The sequence below is a fragment of the Littorina saxatilis genome, linkage group LG6 (assembly GCF_037325665.1).
Source record: "Littorina saxatilis isolate snail1 linkage group LG6, US_GU_Lsax_2.0, whole genome shotgun sequence".
In the NCBI taxonomy this organism is placed as follows: domain Eukaryota; kingdom Metazoa; phylum Mollusca; class Gastropoda; order Littorinimorpha; family Littorinidae; genus Littorina; species Littorina saxatilis.
This window is the reverse complement of record NC_090250.1, coordinates 13,559,702-13,581,592: the sequence shown is the minus strand read 5'-3', so window position 1 is coordinate 13,581,592 and position 21,891 is coordinate 13,559,702. Positions and strand designations below refer to the sequence as shown.

Sequence of the window (21,891 nt, the reverse complement as noted above, 5' to 3'; positions counted from 1 at the left end):
GCAGATGTGATAGTTCCGTCTAATGACATGCTAACCATGTTTCGATTTAGTTGTTCTGATTTGTTGTCGATTTTATCGCGGGAACATTGATTTTGCGAATTTGATTTTGGGGGGTGTCTGTGTTGTAGGTTCCACTGTATCAACACTACGTCATGTAAACTCAATCTGTTTTCTGAATAAGTTAGGGGAATAAACGGCCTTTCCAGTCATATAATTGGTTTTACTTTCTTTCTTTCTTTATTTGGTGTTTAACGTCGTTTTCAACCACGAAGGTTATATCGCGACGAGGGAAAGGGGGAGATGGGATAGGGGAAGGGTGGAGATGGGATAGAGTCACTTGTTAAGTGTTTCTTGTTCACAAAAGCACTAATCAAAAAATTGCTCCAGGGGCTTGCAACGTAGTACAATATATGACCTTACTGGGAGAATGCAAGTTTCCAGTACAAAGGACTAAACATTTCTTACATACTGCTTGACTAAAATCTTTACAAACATTGATTATATTCTATACAAGAACCACTTAACAAGGGTTAAAGGAGAAACAGAATCCGTTAGTCGCCTCATACGACATGCGGGGTGCAGAGAAATAAGGATGTGGAAAAGAAGACTTTTGGTAAGTGAAATAAAGGTGATGGATCCAGTCAGGTAGAAATAAGACAACAAGAAAAGAATTGGAAAACTGCAGGGAATAGTAGGGAGAGTTTTCTTGGAAGGAAATATAGGTGAAAGGACTGGTAAGGCAGAAATAAGACAAAAGAAGAGAAGAAACAGAACCGTTAGTCGCCTCTTACGACATGCTGGGTAGCATCGGGTAAATTCTTTCTAGTCCCAACCAATATGGGACTTCCCCTAACCCGCGGGGGGTAATTGGTTTTACGATCAACAGCCTCATCAGAAAGATCTGCACTCAAACGCATCTGTGAAGTTTTTTATGAGAGTAGTGTAGAAGTGTGCGAAGTTTCGAAGCTCCTGCTGCAATAATGTCAGAGAAAACCCCAACGTTAAAGTTTTTCTCTTCGGACAGCCAGCCTGACGGCCTAACACTCCTCATTACATAGACTCACTGATTACGCAGGTGAGCCAAAAACTGACAATAGCATAAGACCAATACTTGCAAATGTGCATGAAGAATGCATAATCAAGCTGACGGAAGTAAAATAATACCATCAATATGCACTGCTGGAAAAAGATAAACGTACCTGCGAGTAAATGGTGAAAATTGCTTCTGGCAGGAGCACTCTCACGATGAAGTCCATATTCTGAGAAGAAAAAAAAAATGGTATTCAAAGAATGAAAGACATTTCCATAAGTGTTCCATGGTGGTTCTTGATGACATTATATCTATGTGCATGTACAAATAATTCATTATTAAAGACACGATACACAGTATTGAGCCCACTGATAAACTCGCTCTCCTTCTGCCCATAATGCAAGTAGAGTAGGAAGCCAACCATCTGTGTGTGTAATTATAATGCATTAATACAGGTTTTCAAGGGTAAAATATCTTTTAACTCTTCAGTTTTCATCCAAAGCTATACAAATGGGACCTCAACCCACTGCACCAAGCCATTAATCACCTTACAAAACATCACAAAATGTTAACATAAAAAATTTACGTGAATGTTATTTTCATTTTCAGTTGGCACAGATTTCTTTAAAATCTTGCAACCATGCCTGTTGATTTCATATAAAAAATCTCCAACATTGAAAAGTGGAAGAGCAAAGTCGCTCTCTTAGTCTCTAGCAACTCAAGTTACCCTTTTTGGCTCACGTAAGTGTAGCCTATGCGATGCTAACTTTTGTCTGTCTGTGCGTGCGTGCGTGCGTGCGTATGTATGTATGTCTGTGGTAGAAACTTTAACATTTGAAGACGTCACAACATTTGAAGACGTCACATTATGACGTAAGAGGGTTAGACGTCACGCGAAGGAATTACTTCTTCTTCTTCTTCTTCTGCGTTCGTGAACTGAAACTCCCACGTACACTCGTGTTTTTGCACGAGTGGAATTTTACGTGTATGGCCGTTTTTACCCCGCCATTAAGGCAGCCATACGCCGCTTTCGGAGGAAGCATGCTGGGTATTTTCGTGTTTCTATAACCCACCGAACTCGGACATGGATTACAGGATCTTTTCCGTGCGCACTTGGTCTTGTGCTTGCGTGTACACACGAAGGGGGATAAGCCACTAGCAGGTCTGCACATAAGTTGACCTGGGAGATCGGAAAAATCTCCACACTTAACCCACCGACGTCTTACCACCACGCCACAGCGCCCGTCGAAGGAATTACTGAAAGTCTCGGTCATTGTTAGTTTTGAGCGGGCCGAGACTAGTTTTTTCTTTGAAATCGGCCATTCAGATCTAGATCTAGAGTCTCGCTTTCTTGCACAGTGTCACCTATGCCGCTTACTGTGTGTGTGTGTATGCAAGGCCGGATCTGGGGGGGGGGGGGGGGGGGGGGGGGGGGGGGGGGGGGGGGGTTCCTGGGGTTCCGGACCCCCCCCCCCCCCCCCCCCGGCCATCCAATGTACCTCTCAGAGGAAAAAATGAAGTGGACTTTGGACCCCTGCCTTCAGTTGGATCCCCCCCCCCCCCCCCCCTCAAACGAACTTGGTCCGGCCCTTGTATGTGTGACGAAGTGATTGAGTTTGTGTTACTGTTTGTCGATTTCTTACGTGAGCCTTGAAGGCTTCGCCTCTTGTTTATCTTATTCTCCAACGCCATAAAAAGTGAAAAAAAACGTGCAAACTAGAGAGAAAAAAAATGACATAACTTCACACTTGAGAACAAAATGACATAACTCTAATTTCTGCATATAAATCATTTTCTAATGCACTGAAAAAACCGTGGCAGATAAAAAAAATCCAAGCTTTCAGTCTCTAATTAGCAGAAATTTATCTTCCACTGTCAATTTTTGATCATGTATAAAGAAAACATTATTTTTTTAGATCTGTAAGTAGTAGAAGAAACTTTAGCCGATGCTTATCAATAACATAAACGTATTTCTAGGAATATTTTTCGCCCAAACTTTCAAGAATAATATAATTCAAGTGTATTATTGCTTCAACATTAATGCCTTACCACAAATTAATCATTTTGATTAGCTGGCTCCTTTAAGTTCAAAATATAAAGCAATGCCCCGATTCATGTATCACACTGCAATAAAAGCATACCTTTAAAGCCAGCATAGGGAACATAGACATCAGTGTGTCCATCATGACGTGTTCTTGGTCATCTGGCAGCAGCGCCAGCCCATTGTCAATGTCAAACGAGCCTGCAAAAAAAAAATGCACATGCAAAGTTTCCAGTCACGAAAAGGAAACTTCATAGAATCATAAAACAAGAAGGGCAAAGCCCATACGACTCACATGCTTTACACATTTTTCCTACCAAAATACATGTGACCTTGACCCAAGGTCAAGGTCATCCAAGGTCATGCAACACAAAGCTGTTAATTCAAGACATAGGAAGTACAATGGTGCTTATTGGCTCTTTCTACCATGAGATATGGTCACTTTTAGTGGTTTACTACCTTATTTTGGTCACATTTCATAAGGGTCAAAGTGACCTTGACCTTGATCATATGTGACCAAATGTGTCTCATGATGAAAGCATAACATGTGCCCCACATAATTTTTAAGTTTGAAACAGTTATCTTCCATAGTTCAGGGTCAAGGTCACTTCAAAATATGTATACAATCCAACTTTGAAGAGCTCCTGTGACCTTGACCTTGAAGCAAGGTAAACCAAACTGGTATCAAAAGATGGGGCTTACTTTGCCCTATATATCATATATAGGTGAGGTATTGAATCTCAAAAACTTCAGAGAAAATGTGAAAAATAGCTGTTTTTTAGGCAACATTTATGGCCCCTGCGACCTTGACCTTGAAGCAAGGTCAAGATGCTATATATGTTTTTTGGGGCCTTGTCAAATTTGGTACTGATAGACTGAATAGTGTCCAAGAAATATCCAACGTTAAAGTTTTCCGGACGGACGTCCGGACGACTCGGGTGAGTACATAGACTTCGCATGTGAGTCAATAAATTAACAATGATAACATCTTCCGATTTGCAAACCCATTTATTTTAGAAGACAACCCAGATATCTTGTGGGCAGTAATTGTTAAACAGGAATCACCATTTTCCGTGAACCCAACGAACAAGTTTAACTGTACTTCAGTAAACACAAATTGCACCGAAACACAACAATGCGTACCATAATAAACTATACCAACACCACCCCCAGCTCTCTGATTTCTTTTGGTAGTACATTTTCATCACACCATCGTGGTCAGTTTCAGTCACAAGCAAAAGATCTGGAAATATTGTTCTGGAAAATGTTTTCACATTTGTTCAGGCATGAGTTACTGACTACTGTTGTGGGTCTTGGAACTCTAAAAGTAAAAAGCAACATACAGGTCTTATAAAGGAGTGTGCAAAATCGCAAAAGTTGTATTTCAAAACCCATATTTCTTTCTTTCTTTATTTGGTGTTTAACGTCGTTTTCAACCGTTCAAGGTTATATCGCGACGGGAAAGGGATAGAGCCACTTGTTAATTGTTTCTTGTTCCAGGGCCTAGCATTGGAAAAAGTGAGTTCAGCTTACAAAGGCGGGGATCTGCAGATTTTTTTACCTAAAATGACCCCCCCCCCCCCCCCCCCCAAAGAAGATTGAGCAACTAAATTATGCCTTCACCAACATCTGCGTTTCAGTGGCCTGTGATAGCAGCGAAGCCCTTGTTCGCGTAACCTATTTCTTTCCGGCACAATTGACAGTATGCTTTGCCAGAAATAGCAACCTTTCGGAGCCATAGTCCGTATCGGCACATTACTTTTTCTGACTTGCCTTCCGCCTTCGGAACGAAATCCAGCCATTCCCACTTCCAGGAATACCTGGATTCTTTGTCACTGAATGGTTGACCACGTTCAACAATGTCGCTTCGAGACATTATTTCAAGTCTAGAGCCACAAAACACCGGCACAAAGCATGCTCGCGCGATTCCAGAGGAAGTACCGTGCTCAAGCAAACTATCAAACCGATTGAGAATTGAACCGAAAGGCGCACAAAACGAAAGCTGGGACTGTTTGGGTTTACCGTTTGGGAATAACAGGTTTTTGCATTTCGGCGTACACCAAATCGAGTTCCGCGTACTGGAGATGTTATTTCGGCGTAAAGTAAGCCAAACGGCTTACAATGCTAGGCCCTGTTGTTCACAAAAGCACTAATAAAAAAATTGCTCCAGGGGCTTGCAACGAAGTACAATATATTACCTTACTGGGAGAATGCAAGTTTCCAGTACAAAGGACTTAACATTTCTTACATACTGCTTGACTAAAATCTTTACAAACATCGACTATACTCTATACAAGAAACATTTAACAAGGGTAAAATGAGAATCCGTTAGTCGCCTCTTACGACATGCTGGGGAGCATCGGGTAGATTTTTCCCCCTAACCCGCGGGGGGAAAAACCCACATTATAGGAACAACTTTAAAATGGTAACCAACCAAAATGTCAGGAACATTCCTGAAGAAAATAATATGCAAACAAGTAAAATATGGTGCATGGTCACAAAGAAAAAACATTGAGATAGTCTTGTAAAACTAAAAGAGCAACTTACGCCTTGAACCTTGTTGGTAAGATTTGCGTCGTTCTGTGACCACGGACCCCTCTGCGATGTTGCTTAGGAGCCCTTTCATGTCATGCAATCTTTCTTTCAAATCTCCATTCGACAAGACCATTGTTGGTCTCCTGCAACATAATAAATAGTTTGTTGCTGCTTTTATGGTCTTGCAGGTGACTGGGGCCAAAGCAGGACCCCAGTGGGTTAGATCTTGCCATGAGACTTGCACATGAGCACAACGGGGATCACTGTGCACAAGAAATTAGTTCACTGTGCAAACAAAAACATTTGTACAACTTAAATTGTTGCAAACACCTCTCACTGATAGTGTTAAAAAAATTCTTACACATTGTCAGGATCAAAATGCCATCAGTGTTGTTTAAATGGGGTCGGCCCGCTATTGCGCGGGTCCACAATTGCGCGGGTCTGCTATTGCGTGGGGCCGCTATTGCGCGGTGACTATTTGTCATTCAACCAATCTCTCACAGTGTAACAGAAATACCCAAAGCCAAGAGACACAGCCTAGAGAATACTGTGCTGACAATCATTCAAACGTGTTCCAAGTCGGTTTCATGGCAAAGACTATATGTATATTATTAAACAACAAAAGAAAATAAAGATAATGATTTTTCATGGTGTTGCGTAATTTTTAAATTAAACTTGGCCAAACAATTATTACAACTAATTTCAAACCCAAATTAAAACATTAATTCCTGTGTCATTTCTTTAAAACTGTATAATTGTGCCAGTTAAGGGCGTTCACTTAACCTTCCGGATCACCTTTTGGATTAAATATTTCTTTTACATGGATCACGTGACCGCCGCTCAAGTAAGGGTACCCTCAAAATCGACCAGACAAAAACGGCAGAGCCGAATGAAAAATCGACAAAAAATCACAATAGGCAAAACTTTCCAACTTTGACATACGAGAAGAAAGTCAAACCAATGATCTACCCTGAACAGATTGTTTTGTTTTGCTACCTTGCGTATTTCGCGTGCTATGCTATTCCTACTGATGCAGGTGTCGATCGCAAGAGCGGTCAAAACCGGGACTTTTTGCATCATTTTTTTAGGGGTATTATGACGAAAAAGGATGCACTTTAGCAATGACTTGGTGGATTGCTTTGAAACTTTCAGAATCCTTTACCAACATACTAGAGATACTTCGAGCAAAATTATGGAGTGTTACAACTTACAGGTGTTTGTTAAAATGTAATGCAATTTTTCAAAATAAGTTTTTAATCTCGTCATAGGATTGTTCACTTGAGTCCCAAAAATTCATGACTTTGCATGTCCTTAGAAAAATGATTGATACACACACTGCTCAAGTTTTATGTGCGTGTAAGCACTGACGCAAATTTGCTGTGCTTGTAAACACGCTACATATTTAAGCGATGATTCTGGTGCCACAGAGATGCCCAGCCAAGCGTGACCGTAGCATGTTTTAAGAGGCACGCAGCAATAACAGCTGTAAGCGCGAAACAGTGTGAACGTTCCATTTTTTTCTCATGTGTTTACATGACTAGCAAATTAACGCCAGCGGCTACACGCAAATGAAACTTAGACAGAATCATTTCTCTGTAGATATATGCAAAGTCATGAATTTTTTGGACACAAGTGAACAATCCTATGACAAGTTTAACAACATTTTCCGAAACATTGCGTCACATCTGGATAAACAACCGAAACAATCCAATCTTTCGCACGAAGTATCTCTAGTATGTTGGTAAAATATTCGGAAAGTTTCAAAGCAATCCACCAAGTCATTGCTAAAATGTAGCGCTTTTTGACATAGTAGATACCCATAAAAATTGACGTAAAACGTCCCGTTTTTGACTGCTCTTGCGATCGACACCTGCATCAGTAGGAATAGCATAGCACGCGAAATACGCAAGGTAGCAAAACAAAACAATCTGTTCAGGGTAGATCATTGGTTTGACTTTCTTCTCGTATGTCAAAGTTGGAAAGTTTTGCCTATTGTGATTTTTTGTCGATTTTTTATTCGGCTCTTCCGTTTTTGTCTGGTCGATTTTGAGGGTACCCTTACTTGAGCGGCTGTCACACGATCCATGTAAAAGAAATATTTAATCCAGAAGGTGATCTTGAAGGTTAAGTGAACGGCCTTAACTGGCATATACAGTTTTAAAGAAATGACACAGGAATTAATGCTTTAATTTGGGTTTGAAATTTGTTGCAATAATTGTTTGGCCAAGTTTTACAAAGGAATTGATATGTAAGACAAATCCAAAAACAAAGAGACTGCCAACGTTCCAAAATTCAGAATAAAAAAACAAGAAAGGTAGGTTGTTGGAACGTTTGTTATTGACAAAATAATACATTCACAAATATATTTAAATAAATATGAATGTATTGCTTTGTCAATAACAAACGTTCCAACAACCTATCTTTCTTGTTTTTTGATATATACATGAGTTGTTCTTTGCTACTGGTCACAAGTGGGGGTCAGCTCACACGGACGCATTTTTTCAATACAGTCTAGGGGAGAAACTGGTCACAAAGCACCCAGTACATGCCAGAGAGATAGAAGAATCGCCACAATCAAAAAAAATACCAAAATCATTCAATAGATATGGAAATATTAAGATTTACTGTGAAAATGCTAGCAAAAATGACGTCCAAAAATGGGAACGCACACTTGGTGCGTCTTTGAAGACTTGCCTCCCGTTCTGTGTTGTTGATAATAGTCGTGTTTGTGCTGTTTTTGTTGAAATAGTATCTAATAAAACTGATGCAGTTCTTGAAATGTTGCAAATTATTGTTGTCTTTGTGAAATGCGAGTGTTCTGAGGCGTAATCTGCATACGGCTGATGTCCCACATAGGGTACCCCACTTCGATCAGCGTATCACTCCAAATGAGCTTCATAGCAGAAAAGCAGATACACTACCAAAACACTGCATAACAGATCTACAAGTCTGAGCCAGAATCATTGAAATTTACTTTCTGTGTAAAATATTGCAATCAAATTTGTTCACGCCGTCACACAAATAACGCAGGTTACCCTCGCCTTCGATTCAAAGCAACTCCAATCTGACTGAATTACCATCGAAACGCAGATGACGAACTGATTCACCACACATTTGTGGTATTTTACACACAAATTTCAACTGTGTTGTTTCGCGATAAACAGCCATAAACAAACAAATGTGGCGCCGTCACGTCGCCTCGGAAGGAATAACGCAGGTGACCAAGACTTGTTTCCGATACCTGTCTGATTAAAATCATCGTTTTTTTCCCGAATGACGACTCTTTGGCAGATCTGGTGAGTTGGAAACTGTCTATGAATGTTTCATTTAATGTCAAATGCGTACATTCTTGTCGATATTGTTACCTTTGGGCTCATAAATTAAGTCAATCGTCGTGTTGTCCGAAAGTGACTTTTGTCAGCATAGAACTTACTGTGCTTTGATTATTGACTGAGAAGAATCTTCCGATGACACTAGTTCATTTCACTACGCGACTGCAGATCTGCAAGGAAACTTATAGCAGGGGAAATAAGCTTAACTGAAGACGAATAAGCGGAGTAACTGTTCTTCAACGGATTGCTCTCACTGATCTAAATATTTAGATCTTGTCATCTGCTAGTCTGCTAGTAAGTAGTCTTCGGTCGTGTGAAAGTCACATCTATTTCGACTGTGTGCATCGATCCGTGTAGTCTTCTTCTTCTTCTTCTGCGTTCGTGGGCTAAAACTCCCACGTACACTCGTGTTTTTTGCACGAGTGGAATTTTACGTGTATGACTGTTTTTTACCCCGCCATTTAGGCAGCCATATGCCGTTTTCGGAGGAAGCATGCTGGGTATTTTCGTGTTTCTATAACCCACCGAACTCTGACATGGATTACAGGATCTTTTTCGTGCGCACTTCATCTTGTGCTTGCGTGTACACACGGGGGTGTTCGGACACCGAGGAGAGTCTGCACACAAAGTTGACTCTGAGAAATAAATCTCTCGCCGAACGTGGGGACGAACTCACGCTGACAGCGGCCAACTGGATACAAATCCAGCACGCTACCGACTGAGCTACATCCCCGCCCGATCCGTGTAGTGAAATGTTGATCTTTGATGATTTGGCAACATAACTTGGCTAAATGTGCTTCGAGTGTATCTCCCCGTTAACCGCATTTGAAAACGTCTTTTAACAAGACCATGTTTCGACAGCCCAGACGGGGAGGATCCTCGATAGCTCACAGGGTATATAATGTTTTCCGCCGTTTTTTGAAGAATCCTTTCAAATTTGCTATTCCAAAAGTACCCTATGACACGACTCGAGTGGCAAAGAACATTCTCTGCAATTCCTGTCTCAGTCCGTGCAGCCGTTTCGGGTCCTATCGTCATCATACAAACATACACACAGACACACAAGAACCAGCTTTAAAAGTTAGATTATGTAGGAACCATGTGAACCAGTGATTTTTTCTTATGTACAACAGATACTACAGTATTTCTGCTTTATGAAAAGCAATATTTCAAAAACAAAACTAGAGATTTGAATTTTGACCACTTTTCCCCCTTTCTGTCACCAGTACTGAAGAACAACTCACATGTAATACAGTTTCAAGCGAGCTATCTTTCGCGGGTGTATTTAATGTGCAAACAACTCTAAATATGGCAAAAGTGTCACGTGATAAGGCCTAAAAAAATAAATAGGTGTGGTTACGGTAACCCGACCTACCCTTAGTTTTCGATCTCCAAACCTAGACCACAAAATAACGTGGGTGACACAGTCACATAAAAAAACAAACAAGAAGAGCAAACGCTCGATCGAGTCACTTTCGCAGTTCTGAATATTATATGAGGCATCAGATGGACAGGAAGAAATTGCTATTCACAACACAATGAGTCACGTTCACATAAAATTTGAGCCCGGTCACTTTTATAGTTTCCGAGAAAAGCCCAACGTTAAGTTGTGTGTTGCCGAACAGAAAAGGCTAGTTATCTCCCTTGTTTTTCTGATAACGTTCGTAAAAGGCTACAGATGTAAATACTTTGATGTAAAGAATAATCCTACAAAGTTTCAATCACATCCGATGAACTTTGTCAAAGATATAAAATGTCTAATTTTTCCTTTGACGCTGACCTGTGACCTTGAAAAAGGTCAAAGGTCAACGAAACCATCGTTAAAGTGTAGAGGTCATTGGAGGTCACGACTAAACAAAATATGAGCCCGATCGCTTTGATAGTTTCCGAGAAAAGATATAAAATGTCTAATTTTTCCTTTGACGCTGACCTGTGACCTTGAAAAAGGTCAAAGGTCAACGAAACCATCGTTAAAGTGTAGAGGTCATTGGAGGTCACGACTAAACAAAATATGAGCCCGATCGCTTTGATAGTTTCCGAGAAAAGTCCAACGTTAAGGTGGTGTCTACGGCCGGCCGGACAGACTAACACTGACCGATTACATAGTCACTTTTTCTCAAGTGACTCAAAAACAATTGATAACCTCAACATAAAAAAAACAACTTTTTAACCTCACACACAAAAGACCAAATAACTTACACAACATTCTGTTCAGGTTCCCATGTGTTGTGTCTGCAAAATATGATATCATTATCAAAACAGAAAGCCTCAGCGAGTACAAAAATAAGTTAAGAGTTTTATTGCTATGAATAAATAGGAGAGATTTCATAAATGATTGTACCGTATTTGGCGGACTACAAGCCGCGACTTTAAAAAATAAATAAATCGCATTGCGGCTTTTAAAAAGATGCGGCTAAAACGTTACCTAAACTTGAATAGCATTCACCTAATGGAAGTCGCCGCGGATTTTCATTTCGTTCGATTAGCGATTACCGGTACTTTATTAGCTCTCTACTCACGACTCGGCGCTTTTCTCTTTCTTTCGCGAATCTTCCTTTGTCAACAAGTCGTCGTGACAAGATAGCATACAGAGAAACACCAGATACATGTATCAGGATCTCGCGCGTGCGCGAGATTGAGTTTTTTTGTGTCTTGCGATAGTTGGAGGAGAGAGAGCCGCCATGTTGTGTTTTTGTCTGCTCAAAATCTACGCAAAAGTCGTAAATCATCCAAAAAAAGCTTATTCCCGGCGGAGTACATGTGTGTGCTGGTTACAAATTGTGTGTGTGATATTTTTCTTCAAACTTTCACTTTCCTTCTTTGTTTCACTTGTTTATTCTCGGAGCCGATTTCGCCAAATACCGTACTTTCGTTTGCCTGGTTGTTTTGATTGATTGACACGATCTGATTATATTTTGTTCGACGGCGGCTAATATAATGACGCGGCCTATACGTGGCTCGTCCCAATTTTTTTTTTTAAAGTCAGGGGTGCGGCTTATAAAACGGTGCGTCTTGTAATCCGTCAAATACGGTACATCAAAACCTGCGTTGAAAGGACACTCAAAAGAAAGGACACTCCCCAAACAATGGACAGTTCTGCAAGAACAATTGAATTCCTTCATTATTATTGTATTCTCTACTTCTGTTCAAAGAACACTTGGCTGACTTGCATTGAATTTTGAAAGGACAGACCTGTGTTCAAGTCCCAAAGGTGTAACTGCAAGTCCTTTCTTCACAGATGTTTCTGTATATATATATTTTTATTGCGTTTTTACGGGTCACATGACGAAACTGTAACTAACCATTGGTCAAACATGCACCCTATATCAATTGATATATCGCAGGAAGTCGTCATAGCCAAGTGATATCTCGCAGGAAGTGACTAATCACTTATGGGCTCCATCTTTAGACGGTCACTTCAAAAACAGTGGAGCGAGATATTTCCCATAAACATTCTTTGATGAAGAATTGAGTACACAACAAGCGAAAAGGCAAATCGTCAAAAAAGAGAAAAGCATGCCCAATCTTTTGTACGCAGTCATGTGTCCTAGAAATTGGATCTGAAGTCTTACCGACGGGGGTTGCATTGAATGGCAATTTAGCAGAAAAAACAACAAGAAACAAGCAGCAGACACTTGTGAGAACTGGGTAACTTTGACTACAATTTGAAAGAGATTTCACCCCCTAGCGAGATAGAAGCAAAAGTGTCTGCATGCACAATGGTTTACACCGCACCAGCCCTGAGATTAAAACGTAACTGACTTGACGACTCGATGAAGAAAACAGAGGGAATGAAAGGGAGAGAGACTGGAAGAGGTCACATTCACTGTGCATAATTCCTACCTGGATCATTGCGACTCGCGCATTGTTACATAATCGCAAGTCTTTCAGCAGGAACAGTTCTGTGAAAGTAAAAGACAATTATCTGAAATTCTGATCACTTCAGTGAAAACGACCACCCGAGTTGTCGAGAAGAAGTTCTGAAACACGTCACGTTCCAAATCAAAAGACGACATTCTATTCTCTTACGTCACTATTCTTGGTTTACGGTACCATTCGGCGGCTTTGCTACGAGTATGCCATAGTCTTGGTTGGCCGAGACCTTGAGGTGATCCCAAAGAAGACTCCTTAGCAGCTACCGACGGGAGGTTTACGGAAGAGCCTGTCTTGTTTATTTTGAAAAAGGATGCATGAAACTGTCCAAAACAAAACGCAATAAATTCGTTATCGTTAGATGTGGCTGTGATATCCACATTTATCAGTCACAATGTCTCAAAAGGCGGAAACATATCAGATCTCAGGTTACGCCTCGATCTGATATGATTCCTCCTTTCTCGACATTGTGACTGATAAATGTGGATATCACAGCCACATCTAACGATAACTACTAATATATCTCTAAATAAACAAACATCCTTTCAAAATCAGTTGTTTCAATTCAATTCTATTTCACCTTTTTTGTGACGAAGACATAAATTATCATACATTGATTTGAAGTCAATCGGATGTGACTCATAAGATCATTTGTAAATCAAGTAATGCACTTGGTATCATTTAAACTGTCATGAAAATAAATTCTTAGATTTGAAATTAGCATAGTCACTTAAAGCATCACACAATAGATAGTGAATGTGTAGTATATCAAAAGCCGTGCATATACTTACTCAGAGGACCACCCTTTCCATTTAACAAGACACTCCTTTTGTCCCTGCAATTGTAAAAGAGAAAGACAAATGTGAACATAGAAATGCATATCTTTATTATCAGCAACACAAACTTGCACTTTGGATCATCAGGGGCGGAATGTATGTGTCGGGGATAGAGACTTTAGCCCGGGCTAAACTCTATTCTCGAGCTTAATCAGCCCACTGCATAGCTGACAACTTTTCCCAGATAAAAATTGGGAGGAATGAGCGTCTCGGCGCCAAGCCGACGGAGCGAAGCGCCTAGAACAGACCTGTTTACCCTAAACCCGAGACAAGAGTACTTTCCCAAAAAGTTGAGTGTATTTTTCAAAAAGTTGGTGTACTTTGCAAGCAAAGCCATATGGGGTAGGGAAAATGTACGCGTGAGTGCAAACGTGTTTGTGTAAGAATAGCATGTCTTGTGAACACCTTCAGAATTTATCTCCTTCCCATACAACAGGAATAAAACAATTGTATTTACCTGTCAGTTTATAGCATTATAACCAGTGTCTTCCAAACAAATTGATAATGAAAAGATGAAGTTCGTGAAATAACATCTGCGGTTGACAGTGGCAAGTTCATTTTTACAATCATCTCAGAAAACATTGCTTCAGCATGGACTACGTACAGCCTTTTCTTCTGGCAGGATTTGCTTTGTGGGAATGAACTTCATAATTCCTTGGCAGCTTTCAGCGGATTTCTTTGCAGCAACCTTGTCCAGGTGAGTTTTAGAACTGCAGTGTAGTTCGATGTCATATTATAGTTTCCCAGCATGGGCAACGGAGAAATCTGATTTACAATACTTGCGGTGTGCATGACTTTTTTTCATAGTAGACTCCACAATTCCTGGCTCTTTCTTATATTTATTCACGAAAATCTGCTGCTTCTGCTTTTTAGACTTGGTACAGTCATCCGAAACTGGCGCATTTTTCCGCTTCATTTTGCCACGATTGTCCAGACGATCGCACGTGCCAACACTGATTGAACAAGGTTTCCACAGCTGAAGACTCGCTGCCATGGTTATCTCCCTTCGACTGAAACCGGTATCAGTTGTACCATTCCGTAATCAGCACACCAACACCGGAAAACGTATTCTAGACTTTTTCTTAGGCGTATTTTGTGCGTGTGTCGCGTATTTGCGTACCGATAATAATTTGGCGTACAAAATACGCCCAAATCGTACTGGTAAACAGGTCTGCTAGAATGATAAGGGGGTCCGAGGGCATGCCCCCCCCCCCCCCCGGAAATTTTTGAAAAAAAAAGGATGCAATACGGTGCAATCTGAGGATTATAATTGCCAGTTTCTGGCAGCACATTTTGTCACAAAAAAGGAAGAATGAGCTGGAGAGAGAGTAGATGTAGTGACTTAGGCCTAAAAAAAAAATAGGTGTGGTTACGGTAACCCGACCTACCCTATTTTTTGGGGCCGATCCTATAACTTTTTATTACATTTGTCAAAAAAACAAAAAACAAAAAAAAACAAAAAAAACGAGTGCAAAAAACGCAATGAAAGCGAAAGCGCCCGTGTCGCACACTTATTTCCCTGTCAAGTAGGTTTAATTTGTACACATTAGAAAAAAAAGTAAAAAAAAAAAAAAGTGATTGCCTACCTACCTACCCTATTTTTTTTGGCTATGTTACCGTAACCACACCTATTATTTTTTTGGGCCTTACCAATGCACGTCAAGCTTCCTTCTACAGTATTTCATACTTCTTGACAGTCACATCTTCCAATGGTGTGGGGGAAGATATCTTTTGCTATCACAGTTCACAACAGCACCAAAATCATAGTTCATGTTAGTTATTTCCTTGAGTTTATTTCACAATCCAAAAGTCACAACACACTATACCTTCCAGGGGTATGAAGGAGATTGCTGTTGCCATCAGGCATCACAGTTCACAACAGTTGGTGCAAAACGCGAAATGTATGCCGCGTCTTGTCGATTCGCAGATGAAGTCATACTCTTGTTTGTAACTTTTGAAATTTTACAAGAACTTTTGGGCCGACTTTCGGCCGCTGGACCGTTGTTTTCTTCATTTTGTGGTCGTCTAGCTAGCTGCTGCTGCTTCTTCTTCTGCTTCTCATCCACATTCGACTGAAGCGCATGCGCCAGCCACAAATCTCGCCTATTCTCGTTTAGTTTCGATCACATTCACAGCGTTTGTGTGACGAAGCCTCGCGCTGAACGAGATTTCAGAAGTGAAACTATGCCAAGTACAGGCGCTTGAAAATACACTCCAGTCATAATAACTATACTCGAATTTTTTTTATTCGGGAAACTTTTGTTAAATCCGGGACTGGACATAAAATTGGGAATTTCCCGGTTTTCTAGGGAGGGTTGGCAGCTATGCCACTGTAAAAATATCCCAACGCATGAGTCAAGGTTAGCTCTATCCTCGCGCTAAAATCCGCGTCAAACTATCCCTTCGTTTTGAAGCTGACAAAGTCTTTTATCCCGAGGTTAGTTGAAAAACAACATGGCGGCGGTCGCACTTCAAGTTCAAGTGCGAAGAAACCATGTTTTCAGTTTTACATACAGGAATAACCTGTTTAATGTGTTTGATGTATTTGATAATGAACTGTAAAAAAACAATGTCGGTTTTGCCGCGGAAATTTGTGTGATCACTGACTGTGTTCAAAACGAATTTGAGCTTCAAATCGAAATGGTGATCCACCCAACCACTCCCTTTTCCCCGAACTTACTTCACTTGAATCCTAGAACAAAATAATGTCCTTGATGCGCCGCATTCCGCCTTACCAAACGTGATTTTGCTCAAGAAAACAACAACGCGAAGAAAACAATAGCACCAGAACAAGACCGGAACCAAGTTCGAAGAAACATTTTGTCACGTTTTTCATGACGTCAAGGTCTACATGGGTCATTTAGAACAGAGCCACGTCACCTTTCGAACGTGGATTCCTGAATTTAGAACGGCCTTGACAATGACAATTGACATTCTATCATGCGCAGAGATGCGGAAATCCCCATGCCAAAAATAGATTGACGAGAAAGCTCGGGTTAGTTACCTTTTCTGTAGTCTTGACACATGCATTGCGCTAAAGTATTGATGATATCCTGGGGATAGATAGTCCGAGCTAAGCTTTTATCCCAGGTTAAGGCCGTGAAAAGTAGGCGCCGAAATGGCTGCGATCTGCTGGTCGATGTGAATGCGTGATGTATTGTGTAAAAAATTCCATCTCACACGGCATAAATAGATCCCTGCGCCTTGAGTCCGAGTCTGGAGATACGCGCGCGATATAAGACTTCATATATAATAAGGTAGACCTTGATACATACATTCCGGCCCTGATCATTAACAGTTACATTCCCATGTACAGGCAAGGTACTCTGCAAATGTAGTGTTCAAGGAAAGTGGGGGTTTCGCGGTTAAAGCTGTGGTCTATTTATGACTTTCCGAGGCCACGAAGTTAAAAAATAGGGATACAGTCATGTACAGAATTCTGTACAGCAAACGCTACCCGAAACCGCACCTATACGGCGTGTATGACCTTGAGAGCTTCAGTCAACGCTTGAATTTTGGAGGGATAAAACATCCGGTTTGCTCTCTCAAGACTAATCATATTTTATCTTCAAGAGAGATCAAGGGGAAAAAATAAACGCCCCAGCGAAGATTCGAACTCTCGACCTCGAGACTTTTTGTCTCATGTCCTAACCAATAGGCTACTGCGCCAATTGAGAAAAAGAAGGAAAAACATTGATATGATTGAATTAATGTTATGTTATTCTCGAAGCAGCATGATTTATATCTCTATCCGCCCATTGTTCAGAAGTGAATACATGTATAACTATTTCTTAGATGTCTGGTTTCAACTGCACAGAGCTTTGGAGAGATTCAATTACTGTTCTTGCATGTTGTAAGTATCGCAGCTAATTGCATGGCGCGAATGTCATGTAGCATGACGGTGTACATACACATGTACTGTGATTCCGTGAAACATGTTTGCAAATAAAGGCACATTTAAATGTCAATTTTTACGTTTTTGCAACGCATGAATGCAGACCTGTTTACCCTAAACCCGAGGCAAGAGTACTTTCCCAAAAAGTTGAGTGTATTTTTCAAAAAGTTGGTGTACTTTGCAAGCAAAGCCATATGGGCTTGGGAAAATGTACGCGTGGGTGCAAACGTGTTTGTGTAAGAATAGCATGTCAGTCTTGTGAACGAACACCTTCAGAATTCAACTCCTTCCAATACAACAGGGATAAAACAATTTTATTTACCTGTCAGTTTATAGCATTATAACCAGTGTCTTCCAAACAGATTGATAATGAAAAGATGAAGTTCGTGAAATAACATCTGCGGTTGACAGTGGCAAGTTCATTTTTACAATCATCCCAGAAAACATTGCTTCAGCACGGACTACAGCCTTTTCTTCTGGCAGGATTTGCTTTGCAGGAATGAACTTCATAATTCCTTGGCAGCTTTCAGCGGATTTCTTTGCAGCAACCTTGTCCAGGTGAGATTTGGAACTGCAGTGTCGTTCGATGTCATATTTCCCAGCATGGGCAACGGAGAAATCTGATTTACAATACTTGCAGTGTGCATGACTTTTTCACATAGTAGACTCCACAATTCCTGGCTCTTTCTTATATTTCTCCAAGAAAATCTGCTGCTTCTGCTGTTTAGATTTGGTACATGTACAGTCATCCGAAACTGGAACATTTTTCCGCTTCATTTTGCCACGATTTTCCAGACGATCGCACGTGCCAACAACTGAACAGGGTTTCCACAGATGAAGACTCGCTGTCATGGTTATCTCCCTTCGACCGAAACCGGTATCAGTTGTACCATCCCTTAATCAGCACACCAACACCGGAAAACGTATTCTAGACTTTTTCTCATGCGTATTTTGTGCGTGTGTCGCGTATTTGCGTACCGATAATAATTTGGCGTAAAAAATACGCCCAAATCGTACTGGTAAACAGGTCTGTGAATGGTAATTCAAGCGTAGAATGATATAAAATTATCTTCTTTTTTTTTACATTTAGTCAAGTTTTGACTAAATGTTTTAACGTAGAGGGGGGAATCGAGACGAGGGTCGTGGTGTATGTGTGTGTGTGTGTCATTTTTTGGATAAATGTCTTTGATGACGTCATATCCGGCTTTTCGTGAAAGTTGAGGCGGCACTGTCACGCCCTCATTTTTCAAATTTTGAAATTTTGGTCAAGTAATCTTCGACGAAGCCCGGACTTCGGTATTGCATTTCAGCGTGGTGGCTTAAAAATTAATTAATGACTTTGGTCATTAAAAATCTGAAAATTGTGCAAAAAAAATATTTTTTTTATAAAACGATCCAAATTTACGTTCATCTTATTCTCCATCATTTGCTGATTCCAAAAACATATAAATACGTTATATTTGGATTAAAAACAAGCTCTGAAAATTAAATATATAAAAATTATTATCAAAATTAAATGTTCGAAATCAATTTAAAAACACTTTCATCTTATTCCTTGTCGGTTCCTGATTCCAAAAACATATAGATATGATATATGTTTGGATTAAAAACACGCTCAGAAAGTTAAAACGAAGAGAGGTACAGAAAAGCGAGCTATCCTTCTAAGCGCAACTACTACCCCGCTCTTCTTGTCAATTTCACTGCCTTTGCCGTGAGCGGTGGACTGACGATGCTACGAGTATACGGTCTTGCTGCGTTGCATTGCGTTCAGTTTCATTCTGTGAGTTCGACAGCTACTTGACTAAATGTTGTATTTTCGCCTTACACGACTTGTTTTATCTTTGACAACACTGGTGAAGTGGCCTAGCGGTTAAGACATCGGCCCCGACATTTCGAGGCCCCGAGTTCGAATCCCTGCCAAGTCGTTTATATTTTCTGCTCGATCCTTCTTGACAATTATGCTCAGCTCTGCGAGAGCAAACCAGATGTTACCACTGCAAAATTCAAGCGTTGACTGAAGCTCTCAAGGTCGTACACGCCGTATAGGTGGGGTTTCGGGTAGTGTTTGCTGTACAGAAATCTGTACATGATTTTGTCCCTATTTTTCAACCTCGTAGCCCCGGAAAGTCATAAATAGACCACAGCTTTAAGGAGAAACAAGTCGCGTAAGGCGAAAAAACAATATTTAGTCAAGTAGCTGCCATTTTTCAGCAAGACCGTATACTCGTAGCATCGTCAGTCCACCGCTCATGGCAAAGGCAGTGAAATTGACAAGAAGAGCGGGGTAGTAGTTGCGCTAAGAAGGATAGCACGCTTTTCTGTACCTCTCTTTGTTTTAACTTTCTGAGCGTGTTTTTAATCCAAACATATCATATCTATATGTTTTTGGAATCAGGAACCGACAAGGAATAAGATGAAAGTGTTTTTAAATTGATTTCGACAATTTAATTTTGATAATAATTTTTATATATTTAATTTTCAGAGCTTGTTTTTAATCCGAATATAACATATTTATATGTTTTTGGAATCAGCAAATGATGGAGAATAAGATAAACGTAAATTTGGATCGTTTTATAAATTTTTTTTTTTTTTTACAATTTTCAGATTTTTAATGACCAAAGTCATTAATTAATTTTTAAGCCACCAAGCTGAAATGCAATACCGAAGTCCGGGCTTCGTCGAAGATTACTTGACCAAAATTTCAACCAATTTGGTTAAAAAATGAGGGCTTGACAGTGCCGCCTCAACTTTCACGAAAAGCCGGATATGACGTCATCAAAGACATGTATCAAAAAAAATGAAAAAAACGTATGGGGATTTCATACCCAGGAACTCTCATGTCAAATTTCAGAAAGATCGGTCCAGTAGTTTAGTCTGAATCGCTCTACACACACACACAGACAGACAGACAGACAGACACACACACACACACACACACACACACACACATACACCACGACCCTCGTCTCGATTCCCCCCTCTACGTTAAAATATTTAGTCAAAACTTGACTAAATATAAAAAGGTGGGGTGGGGGGGGGGGGGTTCTGTGGATAGGTGAAAAGCTAGCACTGTAGTAGAATCACAGGCGGAAGGTATCGTCTTTCTGTGATAGTAGTAGTCCAGTGGACGATACCTTCCGCCTGTGGTAGAATGCCAAGATGACCAACAGAGGTCCCTGCAACGTTCCAGATCCAGAACAAAGCTGCAAGTAATGCTGTCATTGTAACACCCTGGTAAATCAAAACCAGATATTTTCTATTCAACTAACAACTGTCAAGTTTGAAGCTTAATTAGAAAAACAAAATGTCAACATTTTTGTGTTTTTTTTTGTCAAAGAGGAAAATCTAGATTTTCGAGTGATATAAGAAGCACACTTTTGAATCCACGTGGGAGCATTTTTGCTGAGGTCAGCACTCATCTCCATCTTCAAGATCTCCGCCTTCGCCTGCGCTTGGTCCATAACACTACACAACAACCAAATATCAGAATAATGTCAATCGCTTACCTTTCTGTATCGTGTTTTTAGTATTCTTTCAACGTCGCACAGTTCGGCCATGGTCTACGACTACCGTCTTTCGCTCATACAACCAGAGGGAGTGCCGCTGTTGGCGATACGAGTTGCTTGATAGCGGAATCGACCGAAACCAACCGAAATTTTGTCGGCATGGCAAAATATAAAACTCAGTTAATCATTTAATGTATTTTTTGTGGATTTGTTAAAGTATTTAGAACGAGACATATTAATCATGCCTTGGAGTGTCGGAGGAGGGTTTGAGGGGTTCTGGGTTGTTTCGTATTTTGAACACAACGCCTCGTAAGCTTATCGCAGAATTTGGGAAGCGTTGTGTTCAAGATGGGATGTTTCGGTATTAAGTTACAAGTTTATCAAAATTATTCAAATAATATTCTCAGTCAAAACAGAATATTGATAAACTTGTAACTAAGAAGATGTAACTAACTGACTGCGAATATCTACAAATCCTTGCAGGGGTATTCAGAGCAATGTAAAGCCTAACTGAGGCCGTAACCCTATATTTTCCATTACCATGGCCGTAGCCGTCAGCCGCTTGTGCAAAACGGCCCAGTGAAACTGACGAGCCTGTTTAGCGCGGTAGTAAGAACGTCAACAAAAATAACATCCAACTCTGAACAACTTGAACACAGCCAGGCTGTTGACTTGTGATATATGTCCAAGTACCCAGGAGTCATTTACTGTGACCTTTTCACCAAAACCAGGCCTTGATAAAGTGTGTGCATAAGACTTATCAGTGTAGATGTTTGATCATGTTCTTCAGTTCCTTTTTATATTTAGTCAAGTTTTGACTAAATATTTTAACATCGAGGGGGA

At 40.4% G+C, this 21,891-nt stretch overlaps 1 protein-coding gene across 1 annotated transcript in view; it reads right to left on the bottom strand.

Moving 5' to 3' along the window:
* LOC138969680 (chromodomain Y-like protein) overlaps positions 1-21,307 on the bottom strand; it is a 30,149-nt gene extending 8,842 nt beyond the window's left edge. The window contains exons 1-6 of the mRNA XM_070342538.1: positions 21,049-21,307; positions 13,603-13,646; positions 11,138-11,170; positions 5,619-5,749; positions 3,172-3,272; positions 1,200-1,259 (exon numbers count right to left, since the gene is read on the bottom strand). Coding sequence (XP_070198639.1) covers positions 1,200-1,259; positions 3,172-3,272; positions 5,619-5,749; positions 11,138-11,170; positions 13,603-13,646; positions 21,049-21,099 — 420 coding nt within the window. The 5' untranslated portion in view covers positions 21,100-21,307. The remainder of the gene's footprint in view (positions 1-1,199; positions 1,260-3,171; positions 3,273-5,618; positions 5,750-11,137; positions 11,171-13,602; positions 13,647-21,048) is intronic.
* Between the last annotated feature and the right edge of the window lie 584 nt (positions 21,308-21,891).